Source organism: Falco biarmicus, chromosome 9 (genome assembly GCF_023638135.1).
Source record: "Falco biarmicus isolate bFalBia1 chromosome 9, bFalBia1.pri, whole genome shotgun sequence".
NCBI classification, from domain to species: domain Eukaryota; kingdom Metazoa; phylum Chordata; class Aves; order Falconiformes; family Falconidae; genus Falco; species Falco biarmicus.
The window spans coordinates 42,890,285-42,914,290 of record NC_079296.1 but is presented as its reverse complement, the minus strand read 5'-3'; the positions used below and the strand labels follow the sequence as shown (position 1 = coordinate 42,914,290).

Here is a 24,006-nt window from a genome sequence, read left to right as displayed (position 1 = left end):
AAATCTGTGTTTGTTCCCCACACAGAGATCTCAGCACAGAACCTTGAAAAGAGAACTGGGAGGGTTTTAGTGTATATTAAGGTGCGATGTATTCAAGTAACTCTTCTGTCCTTCTTGTACATTCTTTCTACTGTTACACTTTTATCTCTCATGTCCTGCTTTGATGTATTTGAGCTGTGGTTTTCCGGGCTTTCTGACTTCATTATAAATAGTAAAGATGCTAGTTTTTCTTGTGGGGGGAGTAAAGGAACACAATAGGAAGCTGTAGGAGTCACTTCGGCTTTCCCAGAAAAGTTTTCAAGGTGGAAAAGCTGAAGCTGTAAGATAGCTGCTTACCTCCTGCTGCTGTTCTTATGGAGGCAAATGCCAAACTGGAGTATTTTGTGTGCTGCTTTTTTTGTGAAAGGTTTTCTATGGTTGACTTTGTGTTGTTTTTTTGTGAAGGGAATTCAATAATAGAATTCCACAGAAAGCATAAGATGCCTGTTGAATTCTACCCTCTTTGAGAATTAAACTTATCTACTGCCCAACATAGATAGCTTTTGCTCTGTCTTTGTACTTACATATTTGAGGTGAGCTAGGTGAAAATGGAAATGGCAAAGCTTAACATGTTAATTGCCAAGCTTATTAAGTTACAAGGTATGAAATTTTCAGAAATATCTAAAGTAAGCTAGGTGCAGAAAATTTGGCCCATTTCTGCTGTTCTTAAGCATGTTTGTTTTCCATCATCATCTAAGTAAAAAGTTTTATTAGACTTCTAGGCTTCTGCTGATACCCAAGATAGGATAGGCAGCACATAAATTAGTTCAGTTTATCCTCAGTTAGGCATGTGAAACTCCGTCGTGAGCATGAATCTGCAGTGTCTTAGATTACTCTGTACAGGGATTCTACAAAGACTGAAAATACTGTTGGACATATGAAGCTAGCCCAGGGAGTACAGGATGCGTGACAGCTTTCAAATAACATTCAGTTATTACCACTATACTGAAAAGTTCTCTAAATTACTGTTTAAGTGATTTATGTAGCCCAGGCTTTAAGTTAGAAATGTATTTAATTTAATTTCAACTCTTAGTTTCTATTCGGGTATAAAGTTATTTCTAAATAGTTTTTTGGTGTCCCTGCCTCACTCTGGGCATATTCTTCACCTTTTCTGGTTCTCCGGACAATTTTTTTCAAATGCTGTAAAGACCTCCACACAGCCTCCAAGTATGATAGAGTCTCACAGTACTGTTTTTTCCTCTTTGTCTGACAGATCAGTTAGTCACCAAATAAGACTTTTAGACTCATGCAACAGAATGCAAAACTCAAACTGGTTTCACTATCCATTTTACTCTTGAAGTTTAAACAAGCTAATTAGAAGCTCTGATACAAGAATACTCACAGGAAAAAAAATCTCCTTACTTTTTGTATTCAAATTATGTATTTTAAAATTTCTAACCTGTTTTCAGTAGCTCTTCAATAACAGAGTCGGGTGGTTAGATACAGATAAACTTGTAAGCCTTCTTTGAAATACAACACAAATCTCCACTGTATCTCAAATCAACCTTGTCCATCCCATCACAAGGCCCAGTCTAGTTTATTTTTACTTTGTCTAGCACTAGTTGTACGCTGGCTTTAGGGAGCACATTCAGAGTGTGTTCATTCTTCAGAAGTAATAACTAAAATGGAAATTACATCAATAGATAGCAGGTAAAGGCCAAAAATCGATTTACTTACAGGGTCACTAAACGAAACCATAGTCCTGCCTCTCTCTATTGAAAGCCAGTAATTTTGCATTGGGTAAATTAAATGTAAAATTAAGAAACAAGTAATGTTTCTTAACTAGAAGTATCGAGACGACTCTAACCTCTTCTGTGCAGTGAAATCAACCTATTATTTTTTTTTTTTAATTCATTTTGTATTTGGGACCTGTCTTGTAAACCATTTCCTCAAACAACAGATGGCTACAACAATCATGTGTTGTGAAACCATAGAAGGTTCCAAGGTTGTAGAGGTTTTTTTGGTTGCTTTTCTTTCCTGAGTGCCTCACGCCTCTGAAAAATGACCGGACTATACCTGAGAGTGATGCACTGCTTTTCTAGTAGTGCATTCTTAAGTTTTCTATTCCACAAGCATTTTACAAAATACTGCTTACAGAATACACAATAGTGGATTTGAGGGTGGTTTGATGCCTACATGTATTTGTTGTATGACACTACCTCCGCGGAGTTTTTTTTTTTGCGCTACACACGGAGTGTATCATTAATTAAAGTCTCAAAGGTGTGCATAAATAGAATGTACGTGGGTGGATGTAACTTCTTTGTATAAGCTAGTGCGTGTGGAAGGAGCATGTGAAAGCCACGATTTCACAGTCCGCACCACGTTTGTTCCATGGGACCTCTCCGCAGCGCATGTTTCCTCCCCGGGGCGGATGTAACGGCTGGGGGCTGTGCAGCCGCTGTGAGTACCCAGAGACCTGCCCGGCGAGGAAGGGGCTCGCCTCCCCGGGGAGGCTGCCCGCTGCTGTCGGCGTAAAACTTTTAACGGAGTCGCCACAGGGGTGTTTCGCTGCCCGCCGCGCTCCCAAACTCCTACGAAGGGCCTTGACCTCGACTGCGGCTGCCCCAGCCCCTGCCCGCCGCCAGCCCCGCCGGGGCAGCCCCGGGAGACTCCGGGCCCCGCGCAGGGACCCACGGCCTGGGCCGGCGGAGGGGCCAGGCACCCGCCTCCAGAACCGCGGCGGCCGCACGGCCCGGGGGTGCGGGCCCTGGCGGAGGCCGCCGCGGGGGAGGCGGCGGGTCCCGCCAGGCCGCGCCCTCCCGGTCGCCTCGGGGCAGCGCCGAACGGCCGAGCCCCGCGCCGGGCCCTGGGCAGCGCGGAGGGGCCTTGCGGGACCCCGCGCTGGGAGGGGCGTCCCCCGGCGGGCCCGGCCCGCGCCGCACTACGGCTCCCAGCAGGCACCGCGCGGGGCGGGCCGGCATCAGCGGGGCGGGCGCATGCGCGGCGGCGCCGCCGTCGGTTGAGTAAGGCGGGGTGCGATTGGCTGCGGGCGGCGGCCGGGCGTGGGACGCGCAGTGACGGAAGGAGCGGGGCAAATGGCGGAGAGATGGTCCCGGGCCCCGTCCCGAGAGCGGCGATAATCCCCGCGCGGAGGAAGCGGCGCCGGAGGAGGCGGCGCCGGGGGCCCTAACGCCCGCGCCACCCCGGGAGGGTGCCGCCGCCGCCGGGGGAGGGGCGGAAGCGTCCCGTTGGCGAGCGCCTTTCGCAGGCGGTAGATCGGCGGCCAGAAACCGCGGCGAGAGCCACATCCGCGGCGCCGCCCGGAACGCGCCGGGCCCGCGCCCGGGCTCCCGCCGCCCGCCCGCCCCTGCCGTCACGACCCACGCCGAGGTAGGTGCCGGCCGAGGGGACGGCCGGGGACGGCCGCCCGGCGCCCGAGGCCTGTGCGGGCCGCGGAGCAGGCCCCGGCACCCCGGCGGGTACGAGCCGCCGGCCGCTGCCCCCGGCGCGGTCCCGCTTCCGGGGCGGCGGCCGCCCGGTGGGGCGTGAGGCAAGGCCGCGGCCCCCGGCCCGCCGGGAAGTTCTCGGGGCGGGGGCGGCGGGGCTCGGCCCGGGGCCGGAGCGCGGGCCGTGGCCGGGGGGGCGTAGGGGCGGTGCGGCCCGCCAAGCCGGCGGGTTCCGCCGTTCGCTGCGGGCCGGGGGCTGCCGCCGTGGGGGCCGGTGTGCCTGTGGGGTGGGGGGAGGGGGCCGGGCAGGAAGGGAAATGACATCAGAAACGGCCGGGCGTGCACGGTGGGGTGACCCGGTTCCGCTAGCACCCCCTCCCTTCCCCCCCACCCCCCCGCCGCAGGGGGAGGGAGGAAAAAAGAAACTGTCACCGTGGGATTTCATCAGCCTTCTCTGCCTCCGCGCATTTAACCTATTTCGCTTTTTCTCGGTTATGTAAGAGGAGCGGTGTAGCGAGGAGCCGCCAGCGGGGGTGGCCGATGGGCGCCCCGGGGAGCTGCGGGCGGCCGGGGCCGGCTGGGCCGCCCCGCTGGCTCTGGGAAATGCCCGAGAATTAGGGGTCAGGTTTTTGCTTGTGTTTTGCATTTCTTGCACTGCTCCGGATATCGCAGCGCAATGCAGGAGAGAGAGGTAGGGAGTGGAAACAGGGTGGCGGTTGGCCGAGGTTTTTATTTCACACTGGGTGAAAAGCAAGAGAGAATTGTCAGTAAAGGGTAGAAATCCTGTTCTGCTGATGCTCCCCTGTAAGGAGGTACCTGTCTATTTCCCCATCTTTAATCTCAATCTAAGATACGAATTTATAGCGTAGTGTATTTATGTTTTCCTGATACTCGGCTTTTAACCCATTTACATCATATTGAATACTTCTGTGAGTTTTTGTGAGATGATCATAATTTTTAAACTTGTAAATAGCAAAATGTAGATTCAGAAGGCTGTATTTCTGGAAAATAAAGTTCTCTTGACTAAAGGAATCATCTCTTTAAAAGTGCAAGCCGCAAGTCGTAATTTAAGTCTGCCATTATTTTTGCAGTTGCTGGGAATGTAGTGTTGGAAATACTTATTTGAGTCAGGGTTTAGGGGAAGAAAGTGTGATGGTGGTAAGTGAAGTTACTTCAGGGGTTTTATTTGTAAGAGCTGTGTAGAAAATGAGTTTTTCATAAATACTTCACTTTAGTTTCTATAGCTTTAAAAACTGGCCTTTATGGTATAAAATATTTTAGTTATGGTTCTAAATATTTTCAAGCATCAGTAAACTGAAGCTACTGAGTTGGATTTGTTGTACTGTTTTTTATCTGAAGTATGTGGGTAAGTTTTAGCTTTGGTCTTTGCAAAGTAGGAAATTAGGGCCTCTTAACAGGGGAGCAAAAAAAGAAAAAGTGTGGCAACGATGCGTTTGGAGCAGCACAGAGTAGACTGATGACACTGTGGGGAAAAAGACGGTGGAGGTGGGGTTAAAGAGTAACGTCTACTAGAAGTAGCCAGAAGCCATCTGCAAAATGATGTTTCACAGCAGAATTCTGGTCAGTAGATAAGCACATGTCTTTACCATCCCTATGCTAAACTGCCGGGCAGAAGGGTGCTTCCCGAAGTGGTGCTTCCTGTATCTCTTCTGCATTGCAACACCAGCCATGTGGTAAACTTCTGAAGTTCAAATTTGATATTTTTAGTTCACTCAAAATTTGCTCAAACATAGATGACCCGACGAATTGCTCAGTTCCTATGATAAGTGAAGGTTGGCCTGGTCTGATAAAAGGAGACTATTATTAGTAAGACAATCTTGCTAGAGTGAAGTGATAGAATGACATTTCTGGAAACCAGTCTGGCGATTTTTGGCAGAAGCTAGTCTAGCACTTCAGGTTGAGGAACTCTGGACTATCGAGGTGAAAACTAAAATATGCAAGAAAGATGGTATAATGCATATTGAGGGGAATACTAATAAAAACAGTTGTCTTGAACAAATGGATCATGTGATAAATTTATTAACAATTACTTTAAGCACTATTTTTCATATAATTTACTATATATGAAGGCAGTTGACACTTTAAAAGTTGAATTTCTTTGATTCTGTCATTAAAATAAATGCCCCCTTTGTTAACAGACTTCTCTCCAGTATGCAGAGTAATGTCAGAGAGAAAGATGGACTTGATTAGATTCAGACTGACTATAAAGAATTCCAATTTCCTATTCGTGTTTGGGCCAAAACAAAACCAAACCAAAAAAAAAAAAAAAGAGAGAGAAAAGATGGTTTATAAAACAGATATGGTCGTTTTGGTTTTATGTCCAGTAATTGAAGTATTTGTTTTGGGAAAAAGAAACAAAGTAGTCTGTCTTCCTTCTTGAGTTAAACAAAAGTAGGAATAGAACACATGCAGGGAACTGTTTAAATGTGTTCCTGTTTAATCTGTTCATATTTAAACTTTATGTTTCCAAGAGAGCAAACTGTGAATAGGGCTGCAGTTGTTGCAGCCAGTAAACAGTCTTGGTTATGCTGGTCTGTGTAAGGTGTCCTCCATGATCTTAGAAATGGATTACGAAGTGTCTCTTTGTTCCTGTCCCTTGATCGATCAGATTCACTCATGGAGGATTGCTGTGTACCTGTCCTGACCATGACTGTGCAGATGGCATAAACCACATTGTATTACCAAATCATATGCTTGCTAAATGAGCCTGGGTGTGTGTGAAGAACGTAGGGTGAAGTTGTCATCGTTATTTGTGATTAATCAGTATTTAAAATATCTATAGCAACTTGAAATATTTTGACAGTATTTTATTTAACTACAAAGAGTCTTGTTAAAGCCGAACTACAAAAAATCTTTTGAAAAAAAACCTGTGTTACTGGGCTGTAGCAGAGCATTGTGTGTTCAGATGAGGTGAAAATATTGTTTAGCTTTCTGCTGATGTTTTGTGAAAGCAGTGCCATCTGCACTTGAAAAATAAAATTAGAGCAAAGCAATACCAAAAATAATGTATTCATGGCAGACTTTTCTTAAGGATCCATTGTGCCATTGTTCTATAAATGTTCAAGTAACTGAATTTTGAGTTAAGTTGGTACATATATTATGGCAGAAACTTTTGACATAATGACATTCACATGTAAATGACTTAGTCTATAGAAAGAAGCAGCCTATGTGTCTGTTGCTTGTGTGAAATATACATGCTTGGTGTTTGTAGGCCCAATAAAGGGTGGAAGTACATTCATTTGTACGGCAAAGTTGGTGAATTTATGTTTCTTTTTTTTTTCCAACAGAGAATATGAAACAGGAGCCAAAATGACGTCCCGATTTGGAAAGACCTACAGCCGGAAAGGGGGAAACGGCAGTTCCAAGTTTGACGAAGTGTTTTCCAACAAACGGACCACCCTTAGTACAAAATGGGGAGAAACCACCTTCATGGCCAAATTAGGACAGAAGAGGCCCAGTGTCAAACCAGATATTTCTGAAGTTCCTAAAAAACCCAAAGTTGAAGATGAGGTAACAGAGGATCCATTTGGATTTGACAGTGATGAAGAATCTCTTCCTGTGTCCTCAAAGAATGTGTCACAGGCTAAAAGTTCCTCTCAGCTGGAACCTGGTGAAGCTGCTCAGTCTGAGGACTTCACTCCTCTACTTGAAGCTAACAGCAGAATTAATCAGCCAGACAGTGGAGAAAATGTTGCATCCAGCAAGGGCATGTCTTTTGACAATACTGTTCCTCTCGCAAAAGAAAAGAGCACAAGCAAAAATGTGGAAGATGGAGAATGCAAAAGCAGCAGCGCTAAAGTTGTAACAGCAGGTATGTTTACTCACCTGCCCAGATAGTTCTGTTATCCTCAGATTTTAAAAATTACATTTAGACTTCATGTTTTCAGGGGTTGGTTAAATGTTCTAATAAAGCCATGGGGCAATTAACTCTTACTTGTAAGAAACTGTGAAGGATACACTATTTAACTAAAAACAGCAGGAAGCATTCTGCATTTTACATATTGGTCTGAGATCCTTGGCACCCTAATCCTTACATCTGGGAGTTGAGATACAGTGCTTTAGAGTCAACGTAGTATGTTAGTCTGCTTTGAATAGAACAGAGTAACAATATTCCTTTTCTGAAATTTATTCTGAGCTCAGTGTATTTGTGGTTTTTTTAACCCTTTTAAAAATGTATTTTGAAGAGTGATGATTTGGTGATAATAGAATGCTTTATTCTGAAGTTTCTGGCTTTAATTTAGTGGGGGTACATCGTTACTAACATGCAGGTGCAAATACAGCTTACGACCTGCCTTATTCAATTATTCGGATGGCAAAAGTAGTTTTCTGAACTTCAGTTGCAGAAAGGTATATATATTTTTTTTTTAATTGGCACATCTTTATTGACATGTACATAAAAACCTCCAGACCTATGAAACAGAATTCTGTCAGACTTCTTTTAGGGGCTGTTTTCAGGCTCTGAAATGTTGGTAAGCTATCTGCTCTCAAGGGGGAATTCACAAACCCTGTGGAGCTGAACATCACTGTGGTTTTGTTCACATCATTCTTAGCCAACATCACGTGTTACTGTATCTCACCAGAATTTTTCATACAATGGGCCGATGAAACCACAGCTTCTAAAATTGGGCAGATCACATTAGATGAACCTTGATGGCGATGACACCTACTGGCTTGCTCTGGATTATCATAATCAATTTTAATGAGAAGAACTTAAGTAACTTTGAATTCTCAGATATCGTGAAGTTAACCCTAGGATCAGAAATTTGTGTGGACTTGTTCAGTTGTAATACAGTGGACAAGAAGTACTGAAAAGAGGAAGATACACGTAGCTCAGTTACTTGCAAGATAATTTTATTAGCGATGTAATACAAGAAGAACCAAGAAATGTTGAACTGTAGCATGACAGACACATCGGTTGGCATATGTAGTTGCCTTTTAATCTTACTGTTATTTTTACTGCTGAAATATTTTTCACTTGCATATGGTTTTCTGCAGTTTATTTATCTGTTACTATGATCCACCTTCAGTCTGGAAATACAATTTATGTTTAGCTAGGTTTGAATATAGTTTTCGTAAGAGATTGAATAATCCATCCCCCAATATTTACAACAAGAAGAAGTAGTAATGACTTGCCTTGGTTGTTAATGAGAGATTGTAGCAGCGCAGGTTTTACAGTGAAATGGTTCCAATGCAGAAAAGCTTTGTTAGAACAGTATTTTTCAGGTTGGAAAAGAAAATGTGAGGACTGTGGGGAGAAACGTGATAGAATTGTGAAAATTCATAGTGTGTGAAAAGCCCAGAGGAACATGCTTCCTGGTTCCGGTATTGTGGAAATTAATAAAATAACAGTATTTAGCGCTGAATAACTTTTAAATATGATGCTAGTTTAAATTCTAGAACTCCTTGTTAGACAATGCTATATATACCATAAATATGTACAGCTCTGAAAGGAAGGAAGCTGATGAATCTTGGTGGAGAAGTCCATCAGTGGCTGTTGAGTGTGGTGGTGGTCTGGATGCGGAGAGGGAGGCTGAATTAAACACAGGTGGCTGAGTGAATTCTGTTCTTGTGTGCTTTCCTGAAGTGTTTGTTACTGACTGCAGTTCTCCCGGAAGCAGTGAAGGACAAGGTGGATCTTGATCCAATGGTGCTGTTCTTTAAGGATACATTACATTCTGTTTACATCCAGTCAAATGAAGGCAAAAACTCATTTCATAGCTTTCTTCAGGAATTACATTCATCTGAGAATGAATCTGTACGGAATATCCTAGGAGGGTCTTTAAATAAGGGTAAGGAAACCAAGACTGTTGATAGTGTTTATTTTGGACTGTTAGTGTAAATGAAACTTGGATCTGATTTAAGTAGTTATTATGCTTGTGTGTAGACTGATCCAAAATAAAGAAGAATTGTCTCAGAGTACATCACTCAGAACGCTGAGCAATTAGTGGTATAGTTATCCAGTGTAAATGTAGGTACGTCAAAGCCTTTGTTGTTATAGTGACTGCTAGGTAAAGTTTGATGGTATGAGGTTATCTTTCAGAACTGGAGGGAGTTAATTTTACTGATTTGGGGGTGGGGGTATGGGGGAAGAGGGACCTTGGGGAAGAAAAATTGAGTAACAATAAGGTATAGCGTATGTACTTCTACTGCTTACATGTCTTGGCTCTCCCCATAACCATTTTCCTCTGCCTGGTCACTCTTGAACTCCACCAGGTTCAACCAGATTTATTCAAAGGGCTTGAGACAGCAAGCTCTACTATTCCTGAAGATGAAAGAAAGGGAAGGGGGGGGAAAAAAAAGGCAAGTAGATAGAACAATATTATTATTATCAGTGTGAGAGACACTACAACTTGAGTTCAACCTTAACCCACATATAAGAGTGGATCTCTAGGAGTAGGAAACTAGGCTACATTGGTTCATGTTCATGAAAGTGCTTGTTAACTTGTTTGAAGTGCAATTGCTAGTCCTTGTCCTGATAGTGACTAGACAGTGCATGAATTAATGTCTCATGACTTCCTGATAATATGTGCCATCATTGTATTGTAGTTCTTAACCAAGGTGAAAAAAGGTTAAGAGTTAGAATAAGGTGGAAACTGTGACTTAACGAGGCTATGGGCAAGCTGAGAGCTACAGTATAGGCTGCTAATTCTGATCCAAATGTATTGTCCTGCCTCAATGTCCATTTCTTTGGACATTAAAATGAAGGTGATGCAATAGGCAGTTAATTTTAAGTAACGTTTGTTGTTAGAAAGCAGTCCATGTTTTTGATCATTCTGATACTTGTGCAACTGTGTAACACAGTGGAGGATCTGTATCTTTTATTTAAAATGGTATGACTTACTGGTCTGTCTCTTTTTTTTTTTTTTTTTAATAGCTTTCAGCTAGTGCTTGTAACAGTCTCATTTTAAAGGCTTTGAGAAGCTCTTAACATGGAAAGCTTCTCATAATCTTACCCTAATGTTGCTTGATCAAGACATAATACTGTTGGAAGAATGTTCATTAGTAATCATGTACATAACGGGTAATTTACAGATAGTAGGAGTTTAGTTAAATTAGAAATAGCAAAAGAATATTCAGTATTAATAGTTACTGTTACATCACTTAAGTTAGGAGGACTTGGTAGGTTTTTTTATGAGGGTCTTGCAGTAGGATAAGGTGAAAACCTGCAGAGCAATACTTACTTGCATTTCTGAAACACCTTGGTGGGTTTTTTGTATTTGTTTTTTTTAAGTGTTAAGCTTATTCTGTAAGGCATAAAGCCAAATAGTATATCGCACTAAATTCGGCTGCACCAAGTTTTAATACAAAAACACGTACTGCCTGGCAGAGCAAACTGTGAGGTGCTAGTTTTAAAAAAATTGTTCTTAGAATATTTATCTTTGTTTCTATGTTGAAATTAACTTGGTGCGATTTTTCAGATGAAAATTGAAGTCAAAGCTTGATGCATTGAAAAAAAGTGGTGTGGCATTTCATAATTATGTTAGTGTATGAGTGTGTTTCAGATGGGATAACTACTTTCCCCTAACTCTGGCTATTTCAGTTTAGGGAAATACTGCGTCTGGCATTCTTGCGTTTTGACTCTGGATGGTGCGGTCACCTGCTGTCTTTTGCCTGTGTGCCACAGTGCTGAGTTCTGTAACTTAACTCAAGCCTTTGGAAGGTCTTGTCCAAGATGTTGATGCTGTTCATCAAAGAAGGCACGTGTGGGTGGGGAGATGTCTCAAATGGTTGAATGATGTCTCTCGTCTTTGCACACTTCATATTCCTGTTTGTGGACTATGAAATAATATTACTTTTTAATGTTAATTATAAGTTAAAATATGAGGTATTTAATGATGCTTTTAACCAAGAAGTATTTTAATTGGGTGTGGATTAAGTCTGATGTGTTTTAAAGCCTGTGAATTTATTTCTTCAAAATATATTTTGCTTGCTGTGGAGAAATAGAAAAAAGGATGGATTAAAATGTCTTTTCAGAATACAGAGGAAATATAGGAATAGTATCCCTTTCTGCTGTGTTGTGATGCTAAGTACAGATTTTGTGGTTATTGCCTCAGCAGTGCCCTTTGAAGCTTTTTAAGATTAAAAGACGAATTATTGCATGCGAAGTATTTGTGATACTTTTTTTTATTTTCCCTCCCCTAATATTTAGAGTAATTATGAAAATAGCTATTCTGCATCATGTCATTTGTTACTGTGTCCTGGTATTCAAGCAAGTCTTTGTTCTGAAAGTGGTTTTGCTCTTGGTGCTTTTAAGGAAACTTTTGCCCATGGTCTGCTATTCAGTTCTTTTGTGTTTGTAGCTATTTCTTAATGCTGTCTTTGGCCCATATCGGTAGCAAATCAAAATGGTAAATGTAGTCCTTAATAACTTGTGCTTATGCAGCGCAGGAGTGAAGGGATACATCTGTGCTTAACTACTTCACGACCCAATGTGCAGAATCTATTTGTGTTTAGTTGCTTAGAAAGAGTACTGATATTTGCAGAAAATAGTTGCCCTGAAAGAAAATAGTTTCAAGTCACCAGGTCTGTTCCTGACAGACTACCCTGATAGTACATAAGTGAACATGTCTGCAAAGCCTCTGCATCCTGATTACATGGGTGGGGGAGCCCTATCTTTAGAGTTAAATTTCAACTTCTCAATTGCAAGTTTGTTACATAATTATGTTTGACAACGAGATTTGCCAGGGTGTTCCTTTCAAATCGCTTTAGAGCTTCTATTTTGTGTTTAATGGTGACATGGACATTTAAGATAGTGGTTAGGTCTGAGTCGTCTTATCTTTCTTCTTCTGCAGAGTTGAGTGCAGTGTATTTACCTCTTGAGGAATAATTTCAGTGTAGTCATTTTCTGTCCAAAAATGAAGCAAAAAGTTTGGGGAAACTGAATGAGGTCTGAGCGTTTGGCTGTCTAAAGAGACAGTTGGCAGCAACCATGATTAAAAAGAACTGCAGCTGTGCTCTGGCTGGCTCAAAGCATTAGGAAGCTGATAGAAGGGGAGAGGGCTGCCAGAAAATAATGCATGCCCGTAGAATTTCACTGTTTCGAAGTTAGCTTAAGTGGCAGTAGTTATGCTGATATATGGATAGCCAGAGTGTATCTACAAGTCCCCTCTTCATTTGCTTTTGTTATGTTTCCCCCTTTTTAAGATAACCCTTTTTCCCTTGCACACGTTTTTTTTTTTGCTGTGTCAGTAGCCCAAGTTCAAACTACTGTGATAATTGTTCTCTGTTTGGTTTGTGTTTTTGTTGGGTTGTTTTTTTTTTTTTTGCTTTGGTATTACCCTGATACTTGGAAAATTTTGTGGTTTTTTTTTTCTTGGGTGTTTTTCAAAACTCTGAAAAGATTGAAATTCTGTTTACATTTCAGTATTTATACTGGTTTGCTAAAACAGCAATACAGGAAGAAGACCCCAGTGTTTAGGAAGGAGTCTTCTGATTTCTGTAACATTTTTTTCCTAACGATGGGGAAATGCATGCTGTGTATGTCCATGTACAGAGTGCACAAAACTTTCTTCCCCCTCAATCTACTGCTCCCCTTTCCAGAACAACAGTGAGATTCTTGATACCTTTTTTTGGAATCCATACTTTTAAAATCAGTCATTATTTATGGACTTGTACAGTGAACAGTTAGTTTTTAAAAGGTCAAACTTTTGACTGGTCCTTAACTTCTTTCATGTTTAAGAAGCTGAAGTAACTTTGCATTGAAAACAGTTGGTTAGTGCTTGTAGAAGAAAAAACCTTCTAATGTGCTTACCTCTTAAGTGGGCCAAAGCCTGCAGGAAAGCAGAACACAGTTCGTAAGGAAGCCATTTCAGGTTCAAACTGCTGAGATCTTATTAGTTGCATGGAAAATGTTTTTCAGGCTGAAACTTAACTTGTATTTCCTATTAAGAAACTGCTACTCTATTCAGTAAAGTACTTCAACATGTTTATAAGTAGTGTCTGAATGCAGGCTTAGTCTAAGGATTCATTTGTTTTGACAGTTATTAGTGCTACTATGTTATAATATGCTTTAATACTTTTTGCATGAGGAGTTACACTACAGAAGTCTCTGAAAACAAGCTCTTTGAGTGTGTGGCAGCCCCTTGTATTGCCCATGACACTTTGTCTTATTTTCTCTGCAAGGGGGAAGTAGTTTGCTTCCTGGATCAGCTTTCTCCTGCTGCTCTGAGCAAAAGATGCCCTTCTGAGCTACCAGTGAGGAAGAATGTGTCTGTTTCACTGGATTTTTCCATCAGAGGTGAACATGTGGTAGAGCTAGTTCAGGCTCTGACAACTCTTCGGTTACAGAGTGTAGCAGCTCTTCTGATGGCTGGATTTGATGTTGCACAATTTCTACTCTCTTCAGGACCATTTTATTTTTAGATTTCTGACCAAATAGTGTTGCTTGCAGTGTTGTACAGCTCTTCAAAGCTCTAATTCTTTGCTGGAAGACGTAAAATAGTTTTCTTTCTGTAGGGAAGGGGTTTCAGCGTTGTTTACTAGAACTGCAGTTTGTCCTTCATCTGAGCAAGTTGTGGACTTTGTGTGCAAGTTGGGTGTGGGCATTGATAACGTGCTGCATGGTATGTTCAGTTTTTATGAAACATCAGTGTCTGTAGAGTCCTATTATAATTTATATTGTTATGAATGTGGATAGACACAGATGTGAGGAAATGTTAAAAAAAAAAAAAAAAAGTCATGTTTGTCTTGTAAGTGTATATTCACCAGAAGAAAAACAGACTATATTTTCAGAACGCTGTAGAGGATTTTTAAACAAGATTAGAAAAAAGAATGAGGGAGGAATGATAGTTATTTCAGCTGTGAAAGACAAGCTGCAAGGCTATAGGTACAACTTGGACAAAAATGCTTACCTGGGAAAACAAAAAAGGCCAAAGTGCAAGGGAAGTTATAGGGCTTTGATTTGATAGAAATTGGGAGGCTGCATATAGCTGATGATAAGAAACCTAGGTTAATTTTTAGCTATATTTTAATTTGAGGAGGAAATGCCTTCAGGAATGGTGGGGTAAATCAGTAATTTTGAGGTTTGGTGGTTTTCCCCCAAAATGTTTGCTGGGAAGGCAGTTGTGCTGGACACACCACTATGCATGGTTTGGCTAGGGGTGTGTGTATAGATTGGTGTGAAGGTGGTATTGAGATACACGGTGACTTAAGGTACAATGAAAGATCAAGTGATCAGGCGGAATATCTAATGATTGCTAGCTGAAGAGGTAGAGGAGGAGAAGAAAAGCAGCTAGATTACTTCAAAAAACAGCATCTTCCCATACCACTGGAAACTGCCCAAGATAAAGGCAAGTGGTGAGCTTTGTATTTTCTGCACAAGAAGGAAGGTGGTCATGTCAGCCTGCATCCCTGTGAAAAGCTTCCACTTCCATTGAAATGCAAGGATTTTAAAAAAAAAAAAAAAAAAAGCTGTGTGCTGGCTGACAGGCGGTATCATTTCTGTGCCAGCATAAGACCACCTTTCAGAATGCCCACTGGTAGCGTATTTTCCCAGTGGGAAAAAGTGTACAAGGAATTACTACTTATGGCTTAAGCAGGGGTCCAAGGTGAGAAGCAGTAATGGGGAGGTTAGGGTTCAGCCTTTCACAGGGTGGAGCCGCAGCGCGGTGGGATGTTGTGCTAACAGCAGCAGCATGGTTCATGTTCTGCAAGTGTGAAAATCTGTTAGGCTCACAGGATGAGAATAATGGTTTATTAGAGATGCTGAACACTGTGCTACCAAACTGAAAGGCTGCATCTAGGTGATTTGAGAGAAGAAAAGATGTCTTCTGTCTCACTTTGCATATTTTGATATTCAGGATGCTGGGAAGCAAATTATTCTTAAGGAAAATAGTTCTTTGATGGTAGGAAATGAAATCTTACCACTTTAGGGTTTTATGTGGAATTTTTCTGTGGAATTCTTCTGCAAGAGAAGATGCCACTAAACACATCTACAAAGAGGCAAGCAGTGGCTATCCAACCTGCATGCAAACTTGTTTGGAACTAATTTTGAGTAAAGAACTGGAATTACTTAGAATTTGTGATCATAGCTGTGGATGCGCAGGTTCTGTAATTTTAGCTGTTTCAGTAATTGTCAATCATGAAACTGATCTTGAGAGTCTAATCTTCTGAGGGTCTTATGCTTTTTGTCTTCTGGTTATGCCTGCTACCAGGTGTGGCTTTTCAGGATCTTATGGGCATCAGTGGATAATGATGGATCTAAGTAAATTTTGTCCATTTCTTAAATTGTGTGTTTTGTATCCATAAGCTTTTCTGTGTTTCCCAGCTGTTGCAGTCATAGGCAGGAAATGGATCAAAGGAGTTTAGTCTGTAACCTTTTCTCCTTACCAACCAAAACATTTCATTTCCAATCTAAAGTAGGAGAGATAAGCTGCAATGAAATTCGTTTTCTTATTTGGAGAAAAGCATGGCTTCTCTGCAGTTGCTGCTTTTCTGTCCAAACCAGGGAAGACGCTGTGTGTATGTCTCATTTGGGCTCTCTTCCCAGAAATGAGGAATGTGATACAAGCACCTGGTAAAGATTCGTCTTTTCCTTTAGCTTGGTTGACTTCAAAGTTGTAAAGCGATGTAGCTTTATGCTTGGGAACACTGGTGATGGTGTAATGGAACCGTAATAAATGTTTCCAAGTGTTCAGGAACATCAGGCAGAGCTGTAGCTCATAATGAGCTTAACAAACTGTTTCCTACATCCTGTGTCAGTGATCTGTTCATGAGCTGTGGCCTGTTAATATATGTGCCCTCAGTAACTGGAGGGATCTGAAGGCCCAGGATATGCTTTTTTTAAGTCTTATTGCCTCAGTTTCTTCAGTGTTTCATTTTGTGGCTTTTGCATGTATCTTGGTAGTCAGGGGTCTATTTGGAGAGAAATAAATAAAAAAGAGGAATATAAAACTGGCATCTTGCCACCTGCATGCCCTTTAATATTAAAGTTTGTCAGAAATGAAATCTTTTAATCTGTTACGTTCATGATGAATTCTGGGAACTTGCGTGGTTAATACCCAAAGAAATCTAGTGTAAGTTTTCAGATTTGTTTCCTGTGTATAATAATTCAGTAATGTTCCTGTTGGTATTAAAATGAAGACTTCTACAGGCTGGTTACGCAGCAATGAAGGAGCATAAGGTGTCATGCTGCAAAAGCTGTAGAAGGCAATATGTCTTTCGTTTGTAGCTTGGAGGAAACTTTGGTTAGCATTCATCAAGAATTGCTAGAAATGAGAGAAAATTAACCTGGTGCTCAGGTTTCTAGGGCTAACATTTAATACTGGCATCTCTTCCATGAGTAAATAGAAGAAATAAGCATTTATTTTGCATATATGATAATATTTTGACATCTTAGCATGTTTTCTTAAAATACCAAGGCTAATATTGACTGTCCTTTTGTTTTCTTCAACGTCCTGATAACATTTGTACTTGTTAACCAGTTTTAATCAAACTTGGAGTGATCAGGAGAGATTTCAAAGGCACAACGCTCCTTCAAGTATCATGAAAAATGGTGGAGTGAAAAACTGAGTTGATTTGATTCATCTGTTCCCTTACCTCTCTGTTCTCTGCATGCTGGTAAGGAAAATGTGGTTATAACTGGGTCCCTAATCCATTTGAGAAGGCAGCAGCCAGCTGGCTAGCCAGCACATGTTGCTGCACGTGATCTGCAGCGTGTGCTGTCTCCTGCCCAGTCAAACAGGTTGGTGTGGAGGAGGCTGCGGGGGGGGGGTGGGGGGGGTGGTGGTTGAGTTGTGGGGCAATGAGCTCTGTTTTGTTCTTTGAGCCCTGAATCTGTTCAGGACAGAAAATTATATTAAGAGACATTGCTCTCGCAGCCTAGGAGACTGCTCCAAGTAACTTAAAAATAGCACATAAGGTTCTGCAGCTCTGTTGCTGAATTGTTAACAAAAGCATATACTGTTTGACTTCAGGCAATTAGTATTAGACTGTTAATGATGATTTGATTTTTATGGAGCTGAAAATGATGTTTTCGGAATTAGAGCCAAATAGCTAGTAAGTTAAATGGAAATGAAATGGAAATGGGGACTAGGCTGGAGGATACATTTCTTGATTGTTGGTTTGGATTGTGGTGGGTGTTTTGGTTTTTTTTTTTTTCCTTCTCCAAGAAGAGAGCATTTGGTTTCCTAAAAGATATTTTTCCCTTCACTTTGTTTTGAATTCCATCTTGGTATACGCTGTACCCTAAGGATCAGGATATAAAATTGTTAACTCTTGCAGCTTTGGTAGTTGATGGAGAGAATGTTACCTTTTCTCCAAACTTCAGTGTTTCCTCTTCAAGTAAGAAAGCTCTGTCAAACTTTTAATCTCCTGTGAGAAATGAGAAGAATTATTTTTATGGCTTCCCCTTTCTGCATTAATCTGCTCACTCTGTTTTTAGGCCCTGCCTCGAGCAGGTTTTGACCAAGTTTGAGTTAATGTAATGAGTAAATTGAGTAAATGAACCTTGAGCAGCAATGGGGCTGGTTCGTGTAACACATACCTAAATGCTAATAGTGTAACAGTAGGTGATCAGTCCATCGTATCAATATAGTTTCATTACTGTAAATATTCTAATATGTCATCTGTGATGATATGAGAAAATATTGGTTTTAGCTGTCTAAAAAATTCTCCTATGAATCTGTGAAGCTGTCCAGGCAAAAAGATAAGTAGCTCTAGTTCGACAAAACAGAGCAACTCTGGCAAGATGTATAACAAATCCGGGAAAAACACTTCAGGCTCCTGGGAGTGCAACCTTTTAGGTTCCTGTCCTCCCTTTTCCCCGGGTACTTGAGTATTCTCTACCTGTACCTCCTTTCAAGTAGGAAAAGATTCCATTAAGTACTCATTGAACTGTTTCTCATACTAGGCACCTTTTCCTGGCTGCCTTGGACTCTGCTGGCCTGTTGCAGCTGTAGGTAATACAGGTTTTTGCCTGTTCCTTTTGGTCTCCTGATGCTTGTTTCTAGGTTGTGGGATCATGCTCGCTTGTTTCACGGGAAGCTGCCTTGTGCTTACACATGATGTTGGTCAGTGGCTGTCACAGCTGTCTGTTGCTTGTACCAGTCACTTCCCCATATGTCTACTTGTCATTACCAGAGGAGAGGAAGAAGTAATGAATGTGTTCCACACCACTCCAAGCAGTGGAGAATAGTCAAAGGTCAGGTTTAGAATTACGCATATTTTTGCATTTTTAAAAACTTCATGCATTTGTCTATGTTTCTTTGCCATTTTGTGTAGATTATAAAGTGACTGGAATCACTTAGCCAACTGTGGAGACAAATTGCCATATGGTCTCTTTATTGGTTCTTCTAGCAATTTCTTTTTCTTATTTCATCATCAATCCAGAAATGAAGGGTTTGAGCCAGATGAATAGAGAGATTCCTTAGAGTCCTCTTTTTATGTTCGCTGCCTGTGCTAGAAGGCAGCTTGAATTAGTACCAGAAGTCTGCTCAACTGGTCTAGTGTGACTTCTGCTTTGGAAAAACTGTTGGCCTTCACTTTTTCGTTCAAGACAATATATAGCTAAAGGTTGAAGGTAAGAAGTGTATTGGAAGTTGTTTATCTTCAATTAGTAACTTACTTAGTTTTCTTTTGTAACATTCAGTTTAAAACACTTTATGGATGGCATACAATTAAAAAAAAACTCAAGGTGATTCTTTTCACTCTGTCAGTTTCTGAAAGCCTTGCAATTATTTTAGACCTGTTACTATTTCAACAAGTCTGTAATTATATGGTGTCTTTTATTATTACTGTGATTGAACTAAATGTTTTGTGGATGGGGGATAGTCCTTCCTTTTTCTCATATAGTGTGATCAAGAAATAGTAATGCTTTTGAGGGCTATTCGGGAGAGCATTTTCAGGTAGACATTAGTTTCTCGAGAAGAAAAACCTTTTAAAATAAGGGTGAGCTGTGTTACAGGTATTTAATAAAAAAATGAAGCTGAACTCTGAGACATCGTAATGTCAATATTATCAGAGATGTCCAGCTGAAGGATGTAGGTGTCTCACCTATAAAGAAAACTCATTCATCTTTAAAAAAAAAAAAAGCCTGGAATTGCATGCTGCTTCTTGTATGTGATCTAAAAATGAAAAGGCAAGAGGTAGTCCCACTGTAGCTACTCGTGGTAGCCACAAGGCATTTTCTGTTCTGTTGAACATGAAGAATAGCATTTATTCCATCTAACAAGTGAGTGCTATCTGTCAAGTGTAAAAGATATAATAAGTCTAGATGTGCCTTTGTGTAATATTAAAAGGTTTATTACTGAAAAAGCAAAGGTTTATTACTGAAAAGCAGTGGGATTTTAAGAACTCTGTTCCATTCTCACTATTTAAACGTTTTCATTTATCTAGAGTACAAATTATTACCGTACATAAACTGAATATCTTGCAGTGTATGAACTTGAGTTTTTGTCTCCAGTAATCATCTTACGAAGGTCACTTGGGACAATAATAAGCATAATCACTTAAATACAGCTTTGCAGCAAAGTTTGGTTGACTGCATCTCTGTGAAAACATCTCAATGTGTGTGGTGGGAAGACTAGAAGTTTCATTTCTTTCTTTTATTTTCTTTTTTTTTAATTCATCAGCAATACTTAAGACATCCCTGTCTTGTTGGTGACATAAACTAGAGCACAGAATGAAGCAAGAGGGATGTAAAATGTGTGGGTGTTTTTCTTTATCAGTTAATGTTTAATTTAGACCTGCCAGTCATTTAGATTGGCTCTCTCGTACTCTGCTAATTAAGTTCTAGAGATTTAAACAGAAAACAAATCATGATTACTACAGAAGATTGTTATGGTTCTTAGTAATACTGTGCTAGTACCTAGCGGGGGTGGGTGGGGTGGGGTGGGGGGTGGGCAGGGGAAGGCATTCTGGTGAATTACTCAGTTATAAGCTATTGCTGATCTGGAATTACTTGGGAGACTTACTCTGGTATTTGAGCCCCAAAAGAGCCTAATTGCAGTTAAAATTGGGAGGAGAAATTACATGCCTCTTTGAACTACAGAGTATCTAATCATTCAAAATTAGTTCATTTTCTCTGTGCTTTATGTATCTGTAAATAAAATTATATGTTATGTTTCCTACAGTCATGCTAGCTTCCGCATAGTTACTATGGATATACTTGATTTTTAAAATTACTATACTTATGGAAATTGCTGGTATTGTGCACCTTTGGGCACTTAGCAAGGGACTTGCAGTAATTTCTGGTATAGGAGCTTCAGTCTGACAGCTGTTGACCCACTGAGGAGATTAGAACAGTGACTTGACAAAGTATCCTTTGAGGAAGTATTCCTCTAAATGTCTCTACCTAGTTTTCTGCTACTGCATTATGATGATCCAGTTTTAAAGCCAGACTTTTCTACCTGGTGTGCAGTAAATGGTTTACTGGTTAGATTTTTCCATCAGCCTTGCTTGTTATTGGAGGTGGAAAAACCTTCCTGCTGCAGTTACTAAGACTTCTGAAGTACTGGGTGTTTTTAAAATTTTGGTGTCTGATAGGTGCAAAATGATTGGGGAGGCTAACTGCCACTTACTTGCTGTTTAAGAGTGACGTTGTATGCTGTATTAGATTAGTTCAGAGTGAAAAATGAGATGTAACGTCTTGGTGTGATACTCCTGGAGTGTTTTCAGAGACAATTCAAAATTAAGTTGCTTATGCGCATACTTAAAACGATTAGTAGGTTATACAAGGGCAACAGAATTCTTACTGTGGTACAGAAAGAGCTGTTGATGATGACTGGTTTTTGAGATCATTTCTTTGAAGTGTGGTAAACTAAGCATCAATAAAGCTGTTTGACTGGGGTAGAATGGATTTGTTACTGACTGGAGAAAGTGACTTTACTTACATCTACAGATGCAGAGAAACAAGGAATTCAAGGCTGGAAGGACTAGATATATGGTGTCTTAACCCAGTCTGATCACGTTTCAGTTATATGCAGGTGTTCTAATGCCTTGAAATACCTGTGTGGTTTTGGTGGCTCTATTAGAGGTGGTGGAAACTGGCACTGAGGAATTAATAGCTAGCTCAGTTTCCTCAGCTTTTTACGTGGGACTGTTGGAAACAAGCACGAGGAGAAGAGCAGGCAGGTCGGGTGGCTGTGAGCCACCCTGGGAAGAAAAAAAAACACCATAACAACCTCAGTGCAGCAAGTACAGAAAAATTGAAATGGAGAAAACAGATGTGAAGCAGGATTGTTCTTGTCCTGATGCATCTCCCAACTGATGCTTCAGTTTGTCCAAATGAGGCTGCTGCAATAAGAGAATAGAAAGTTTTGTTCCCTTAATAGGTCACAGAGACTAGATAGGACTGTGTTGCTTGCTCAGTCCTACAAATATTGGGCTAATTTTAGCGCGTTCTGAAATATTCTAGAACAATTTGTGGAATAGTTTTTCAGGGTACATAACTACATCTTCAAAATTAATTAAAATTCACTCTTAATGAAAATATTATCTATTGGGATTTATTATTACTTGGTGAAATATGTAATGCATGTTAGAAAAACTTCAAAGTAAAAGCAGTGCTGTGGTTGATTAGGTGTCATAAGGATCATCTTTCTTCCGTCAACTTAGCGAATGATGGCTTTAGCTCTTGGTTACTGATGGAGCAACTTCCTGGCATGGGACTGAAAAAGTAAGAGTGGTTTCAGCGGCTAAACACTGCTCCAGAACCGATGAATGAACAGAAAAATTCAGGGAATATGTTTTAGATGAAGTGATCTCTAAGTGAAAGACTTAAACGTGCACTTCCTCTATATCTTTGCTTTTTGCATATTAAAAGTCTGGAATTAAGAGAACATATGTGAAAGTGTGTATTGTAGAGTAGTCATGATTTTTGTGATGTGCTAGTAGCAGAGTGTAAAAAAAACCCCAAAAAACCAAAACCAAAACAAAGAAAAAAATGCAAACGAACAGCAAACAAAAACCACCACCACCAAAGACCCCAAACTCAACCTTTTTCAAATAGTTGATTAATGTGTCTTTGGAGACAGATCTTTTGTCAGTGCTAATGATGTATATGAGCTACGTTAATATGTCTTTGGCCTCTTCAGTCTGTTTTCCAGGCTTGATGTGTTGAACATCTTTTCCACTTGAGAGTACAGACTGTAGCTGAGATTATAATGATTCGAGCTAAGACAATGTATGACTATAAATTTCAGCTTTTTTCATCTAAAAAAAAAATAAATTCCTGAATCATTTGACTGTTGGGTTGTAATGTGCATGTGCACACATGTATTCTGCTTCTTCCATGGGAAGATGAGATTTGATTTGGTCACAGTGGGAAATGTGGTTCTTTAAAATTCCAGACTTCTTTAGGATGGGAAAACCATTCCCTTTCCAGATAGGGATGCTGAAACTTCTTAATAATCCAGTAAAGTGTTGTTTAGTAAGTCAAGACAGACGTATTTTTAATGTACTTATTTTAAGTGTTGCTTAGACTTTATTAATTCAAGTAAATATGCACTCAGATATGGAACAGTAGTGAGGCTGCGAAATAGTTTAGTGAGAAAGTTTGAGAATTGTTGAGGTTAATTTGCTGGTTTTCATGCCTACGTATTAGGTAGTGTTCAGTTGCACAGTAATATTAAACATATGGGGTGGAAAGGAGCATGTTGTACACTCCTTGATTACAGAAAGATTAAATTTGGTTGGGTCTCTTTATCACAAGCATGAAATTGAAATGGGAATAACACATCTCTTGTATAACATACTGATACTGAAAAAGATTAAAAAGATTCCATCGCTGAGATGGCTAGGACTGATGTTCTTTGGGGAATTTAGTTTTGTGTTTCATGTATTCTCTGAAGAGTTTTTTGATTTCTAGCTGAGTATGTAAACTTGTATGACAGACCTCAGCTGGACGCCCAGAAAACTTAGATGCTATTTGTGAGATATTACTTGTCCTGCCTCCCTGAGGAGTTTTAGCGAGGATTAAACCAATTTCCCGCAAAACTTGACTGGATAGTAATTTCTTTACTAGAATTTTCTGCTTGCACCTTAAAGTTCTTTTATAAATTGTATGTGCAAGGATGGCATTTAGATGATGTTGTTTTAATCTGAAAACAATTGAACAGAAGTCCCTGGAACAGTATGGATGCTCACTTTGCTCATCAGGAAGGTTGAAACCTTTCGGTGAGTGCTATGAAACTTTTGTACCACTTGGGTAAATGGTAGCTGGTGAAGTTTAATGTAGTCGGGGCTAGTGCTAAAGCCTTCATTTTACTATGGGGTTCAGGAAGCATTTGCTACCTGACAAATTTGGACCTTAGGGGCTGCATTCTGTCAGTGGAGCCTGTTCTACTACTGTAGTGTGCTGTGCCTGTGTCATCTAACAGTGTTCTAGGTTTGGGGTTTTTTTTTCTGTCCTACTTGTCCCTGTTCCCACTGCTTCTGTTGCTTCAGTTTATCTCATCATGTCCTACTCTTCTATGAGTCAAGGTCTTCTGCATTCTAGTCAGAATTCTTATCTTGCTTCTTCTGGCCCAGGCAGCCAGTACAGTGAGCGCTGATATAACGGTAGCACCTTGGTTCCTGTATTTGCTTGTACTGTCTCAGACCTTTCAACGAAATTTCTGCTGCT

At 40.7% G+C, this 24,006-nt stretch overlaps 1 protein-coding gene across 5 annotated transcripts in view; it reads left to right on the top strand.

The window, feature by feature from the left end:
• Positions 1-24,006, top strand: part of WAPL (WAPL cohesin release factor) — a 159,920-nt gene that overhangs the window by 84,137 nt on the left and 51,777 nt on the right. For 2 of the 5 annotated variants that reach the window (XM_056350719.1, XM_056350715.1), the window contains exons 1-2: positions 3,071-3,369; positions 6,734-7,257. In XM_056350719.1, coding sequence (XP_056206694.1) covers positions 6,756-7,257 — 502 coding nt within the window. In that variant the 5' untranslated portion in view covers positions 3,071-3,369; positions 6,734-6,755. Of the gene's footprint in view, positions 1-3,070; positions 3,370-3,796; positions 4,117-5,155; positions 6,122-6,733; positions 7,258-24,006 lie in introns of those variants that run through there. The other 3 variants (XM_056350718.1, XM_056350717.1, XM_056350716.1) reach the window with 3 other exon arrangements.